Raw genomic sequence first — 5813 nt, 5'->3', positions numbered from 1 at the left:
GCCTAAACTATTTTTTATTTAGGAATCTGCAATAGAGGGCTGAAAATTTCAGTATTACACTTGAATAAATATGAAAATATATTTTAAAAGTGGGATAAGTATATGACTATATCCAAATTTGGTTATTAGATTTGCACAAGTGACTTCAAAGCTTCTTCATGTTAGTATTTAGACAAACTCTTCATTCTGACTTAAACTGATAACACATTGGAGTGAAGTGCTCTGGTACTTTGCCTGGCTTCACCAAGATGTTCTCTTCTCTATTTTTTTGCAACTAAGTGCTATTCGGTTATTCAGGACCAAAGTTAAAACCTTAATGTTTGATGGCTGATGATATATTACAGGAGGTTCTTTTTAGCACAGGTTGGATGTGCTTGATTACCTGTGGTCTAAACCCCAGTTGTTTTGGATTCTCTTTTTTCTGCTAATCCACAAATAGAAGAAGGAATGGATTTGAAAAGATGTGAGCTGCAGTGTCAGGAAGGGGAAAACCCCCTGTCTTTAACTATTCAGGGTTCACGCTAAAGAGATGAATTGCAGTACGTTCCTGCTAGATCTCGGTGTATGTTGCACAAAATAGCAACATCATTTGGGGAAGCTGTATAAAGGATGACTGCACAATTTTGCAGCTAAATTGCCAACCAAGCCACACCTTTTAACTCATTAGTAACAATCAATTGCCAGTGAGGCATCCTTCCTGCTGGTGACAAGGGGATCAGGTAGTCCTGACCCTGCAGCAGGCTCTTGGGCTCATTAGTACCGTGTGGTGTAGTGACAGCCTCTGCAGCTCTGCCCATCGCAGCCCTCGGGTGCTGGTGGACCCCTGAGTGAATTTTTAGTTCCTTTTAGTTTTCAGTTGGCATTGAGGATGAACTAGTATGTGTGTAGGTAGTGATGGATGTCATCCTGGAAATGACTGTCACCGCCCCTTCCCCAGTTGCTGCTACTGACTGTAACTGGCACTGGGGAGAACCCATCCCACTCGTTGGTGCTTCAGGACCAGGCGGTTGTTTGCTCCAGAGTTGGTTTTGCCCATCAGCCACCAGTTCTGGTACAGGATCACCTTCACTGTAATCCTTAATTAGAATGGTATTAGTTACTCAGATTTTTTTTTTTTTATTTTTGTGCTGTGGTAAATAACAAAGTTAACACTCATCAGTTAACACTGAGTACTAGATCACCAGAACAGAATGGGTTCAAGAACTGAAATCCAAAAGTTCCATGTACTGGTACGCTTTTATATGCACTTAGGTCTGTTACATCATGTGCTTTCTTATGTGTTTTTCTCTCCTGAACTGAGTCTCCTCAGTGAGTCTCCTGAAGGACTCACTTTCTTCATCCGCATACAGAGCACACACGCCGTGTTCTTTCATCGGTATCTTTTGCTCCTTCACATCCTATCTTTGTTTGCTGTGTATGAATATTCCAGAAGTTCACAGTTGCTGCATCCTCATTCTATGATCCCTTTTATGACAGTGTGAAATGATAGATGTGGAGATCTCTACCCTTGTGGATTGTATACATCTTACGCATCTTCTGATAAAATTCTGGTACCCTAATTAAAATAGTACTCTGAAGTAAAATCTGTAGAAATTATATGCCATGGCTTTTTAGACAAAAATTTTCAGTGGTAGTAATCTTGGATTCATTGGAAATAACATGCTTACCTCTGTTATTGTTCGGGGAACTCTGAAAGGTAGGAAATTACTGCCTTCTTCCTCCTCAAAAAAAAAACCAAACCCAACCCCTAACACACACCACAAGCACTTGAGCAATGTGCTTTGCCGCAATCACAGAAGGAATTGAGGCTAGGAAGAAGGATCTCTGGACTAGGCTCTTCATTACCAAGCCAGGCTGCTCTTGTCCTCAAAGGGTCTTGTGCATTTTGGAATTTCACGGGGGTGCAAGTCTGCCTTAGGTCTCAGCGTGGCTGACAGCGCTCTTGTCCTGTCTGCCTGCCCTTATTCGCGGTAATTCAAGCAGTCAAGGAGCTCGGAACATGATTAATGTTTTGAAGAGGGTGGGAGGGTGCCAGTTTAATGTGACATAAAAGCCTGCCCTGTCAGACCTGGACGCTTGAGGACTTCGGGAGGAATTCAGAGCCTGCCTGCCGTCAGGGCGAGCCCCGCCGCGCGTGTCCTTCGGGCCTGCTGTGGGCCGGGCGGGAGACGCGCGGGGCGCGGCGGCGGCGCAGCGCCCGCGGCCGGCCCCACCAGCGCGGCTTGTCCGCGAAGGAGAGTGGCGCCGGGAGGACCCCAGTCCCAGCCCGCACGCCCACCCCGCGCCAGGAAAGGGTGTTCCCGGGGCGGGCGAAGGGCGGGAAGGGGGGCGGGTTGTCGAGGGGGGAAAAGCAGCGGCTGTCGGCGAGGCGGAGCCCACGCCCCGCGCTGCCGCCGCCGGCCGGGGCTCCTCGTCCGGCTCTCGCCTCGCCATGGGGCTGCAGCCCCGGCGCGCAGCGGGGCCCTGTCCGCCCGCGGGGAGATGCACCGCCCTGCCCGGAGCGCGCACCGCGGCTGCCTGGGCCCGCAGCGAGGAGCCGGAGGGAGCCCCCGGCCGCACCGCCTCCCTGCCGCCCATCCTGCCGGCCCCCGCCGCCGCGTCCCCCGTCGCCGCCCGGGCGCAGCCCAAGAAGCCGGCGGCGGCCCTCCGGAAGGCAGCGCCTCGGCCCGCGGAGGAGAAGGCGGCGAGGAAGGCGCGGGGGGCGCCGCCGGAGCGGGCGGGCCCCCTCTCCAGCTCCTGGCCCGGCTCCTCCCTGCAGCGGCAGCCGCCGCGGAGGCCGCCGGCCGAGCGGGGGGCGCGGCCCCAGCCCGCCCCCCCGCAGCCGCGGGGCCGCCCGGGGGCGCCGGGGCCGGGCAGCCGCTCCTGCGAGAGCCTCGGCGGGGCGCCGGGGGAGCCGGCGCTGCGCCCCTCGCTGCGCCTGCCCCCGGAGGCCATCCGGGTGCTGCAGCGCCGCAGCCTGGAGCGGCAGCGGGGGCAGCCCGCCCCCTCCCCGGGCGGCAGAGCGGGCCCGGCCCCGGCGCGGCGCGGCGCCCGGGCGGGCGGCGGCGACTTGCGCGCCCTGCTGAAGATTTCGCTGCTCAACGACAGGCACCGCTACGACGACGAGGAGTACGAGGAGGAGGAGGAGGCGGGGGCCGCGGTGGACGAGGGGCTGGTGCGGAAATGCACCGAGTGGCTGCGCGGCGTGGAGAGCGCGGCCGGCCGCGACCGCCCCGACAGGCTGGAGACGCTGCCGCACCTGGGCACCCTCTGAGCCCCGCCGCGGGCTCGGGGGAGCGGGGCTGGGGGAGCGGCCTGGTGGGGGCCGCTGCCGCCGCCGAAGCGTGCGGCGGGGCCCGGGGAGGAGGCGGCGGCGTCCGCCGTCCGCGGCTGTCGTGTCCTTTGTGGCGTCGTCCGCGGCGGGGGAGAGCCGGCGGGTGACGGCCAGGGCTGGGCGGCGGGGCCCACGGCCCGGAGCCGGTCCCCGGGGCGGCGCCGCTGCTCGGGCGGGGGACAAAGGAGCGGCGCCGGCCTCCGCCCGCCTGTGCCCCGGCGCTGGGAGGGAGGGGAGCCGGCTGCGGGCGTCTTGCCTCCCCCCTCGCCCCCCGTTTTTTTTAAGGTTTCTGACTACTTTGTAAGATGTGCGTAATGATTTTGTATATCTGTACATAAAAGTTCATTTTTATTTATTTGAATAAATGACTCGGCTTTTGTGTTGCAGTAGCCTTCGCGCCTTAGTAGCATCGCGCCGGGCTGTTCCTAGTCTGGCTGCGAGTGCCACAGCGCGTCTGTGTGCCGGCCAGGTGTCCTCAAGATAAGGATGGCGGGCGACGACGGTACGGAGAGCGTGTGCCGCTGAGGTGTTTGCTGGGCACGGCTGTTGATACGGTCACCGACAGCTCGGCTCCAAACCGAACCCTGAGCTGCTGCAGCCGGGGGACGCCTCTTCGAAGAAGCGCAGCGCCGGGACTCCAGCCAGCGGCAGGGGCCGGCGGCAGGCAGGGTAACGAGCGGGCGGGGCCGAGCCCCTCCCGGCCGGGTCCCTGCCCAGGGGAGAGGGCGGCGGGGAGCGGCCCTCCCGGGGAGAGCCCCAGGCAAAGGGGGGATGGGGCAGGCGCGGGCAGAGGCTGCTCCGCTCCCCGGCGCCGGAGCCGCGTCTGCGCCGGTAAACGGGAGAGGAGAGGCTGGGTCTGTGCGTGGGCTGCGTGATCTCGCCCCCCTCCCCGGCAGTAATTCAGACACGTCCGACCTCTCGAGCTGCTGTCCATGCGCGGGGTGGCGGAGGGAGGAAGGGAGGGAGGCAGCGCGGCGGCAGCATCCTTTGTCAGCGGCCCCCGGCGGGTCCCCGGGGCCCGCTGCCGCCTCCCCGGCCGCCCCCCGCGCCAGGCTGCGGCCGTACCTGACGCTCCTCAGAGCTGTGCGTGTTGGGAGAGGCGAGGAGGGGGCGGGAGAGGGTGAGTGCACGGAAGTTACTGGTGGAAAGGAAAAGGTGAATCTTAACAGGCTTACACTTGTCTCGGCCACTTACTGCCGCTCTCGGATTGTTGTTATCCAACTTCTCAGAACAAAAGTAAGACCTGAATATTTACTATAGTATGGTAAACATCTTGCAAATGAATGTTTGGACATGTAGGAACACGTCAGGTTGAATTTACTTAGCAGAGTAAAACACAGTTTAGTGCCACGTGCTACATTTCACGTAGATGTCTGTTGTTTACACCAAATGATGGCTGTGTTGGCTGTTCCGTTAAATCATGGGAGATAAACCTTTCTATAGATTAGTTGCATAAAGCAGTGATGTGCTGCATTTTGTACAGTATTTCCCTTTGCTCCAGCTTTGTTCAAGCACTTTTTTCCATTTTTTTCCCCCCTGAAACTTCAAGAATGACAGGGGAGATGCTTTGAGAAAATACTTCTTCATTAAATGCATTGATACTGCCATTGAAACAATAATGAACTGATATAATACAGACGTGAAACAGCTATGCTCAAAAACCCAGGGAGAAAAGAGCATGGGGCGTGAGAATGTATGGACGCTAATTCTATTTCATTTAAGCAAATGTAGAGAGTCATTTGTAGTGCTAGCTGTGAAACACACGTGTCTTCATATCATTTTAACTGAGTTTGCATGTCATTCTGCTGTATTCATCAATTTTCAGTAACATCTTCAAGCAGGTCTGCCTTAACAATTGAAAATTTCCTGCTAAATTTAATTTATGCTGGGTTGCTATCAGACCCACTTTGGGGTTCCCCCTCCCCCTCTTCTAACATTGAGGAAAATGGCAGTAGTTGAGCTGTAGCTGAGTTCTCCTCTTGTGTCTCTTTTGGCAATGCGAGTTTATAAAGGAGCATCCTGGACTTTCACGAATCTTGTTCCTTAAAACTGCTCCATGCTTTCCTATCGAGTGTAATCAGTATCTCCAGTTGCAACGACAAGTGATTCACTCATTAAAGGCTGAAGTATCATGAAGCTTACTTGTCAGACTGAAAGCTGCTTTGTTCAGAGTCTGAAGTGCGGCACAAAATTAAATAAATTTGAATGCACAACAGCAGCATGACTTGGGGCGGGCAGGGAGAGGAATTGAAGGGGACTGCCAAGTTTGACAAAGGAGGAACCTGCCCAAAGTGCGCTAGAAAGAAGAATTTGAGAACTTAGGAACTGCCTGGATAGACTTTTTTCCTGAAGAATTAATTTGAACAAAGCTACCCAGAGATGATGCAGCTAAGATCTTAGTCATCGTACATGGTAATTGGAAGTAGGCCTGGGAGGGGCTCATCCTGAGATTGGGATATGCAGTCCTCATTTTGGGCTGGATATTAAGAGCCACTGGGCT

General features: G+C 55.7%; 1 protein-coding gene across 1 annotated transcript; it reads left to right on the top strand.

Annotated features, from left to right (window-relative positions):
- The first annotated feature begins 2338 nt into the window (after positions 1 to 2338).
- PRR18 (proline rich 18) lies at positions 2339 to 3624 on the top strand. The gene has a single exon (XM_072857967.1). The coding sequence runs from the start codon at positions 2432 to 2434 to the stop codon at positions 3251 to 3253; it is 822 nt and encodes a 273-aa protein (XP_072714068.1). The 5' UTR covers positions 2339 to 2431; the 3' UTR covers positions 3254 to 3624.
- The last annotated feature ends 2189 nt before the right edge of the window (positions 3625 to 5813 follow it).

The sequence above is a fragment of the Ciconia boyciana genome, chromosome 3 (assembly GCF_034638445.1).
Source record: "Ciconia boyciana chromosome 3, ASM3463844v1, whole genome shotgun sequence".
NCBI classification, from domain to species: domain Eukaryota; kingdom Metazoa; phylum Chordata; class Aves; order Ciconiiformes; family Ciconiidae; genus Ciconia; species Ciconia boyciana.
Note: the sequence above shows the minus strand (reverse complement) of the source record. Positions and strands in the feature narration are given on the sequence as shown.

Coding starts and splice junctions, on each gene's coding strand:
- PRR18 (XM_072857967.1), top strand. CDS start 2,432: ATGGGGCTGCAGCCCCGGCGCGCAGCGGGGCCCTGTCCGCCCGCGGGG.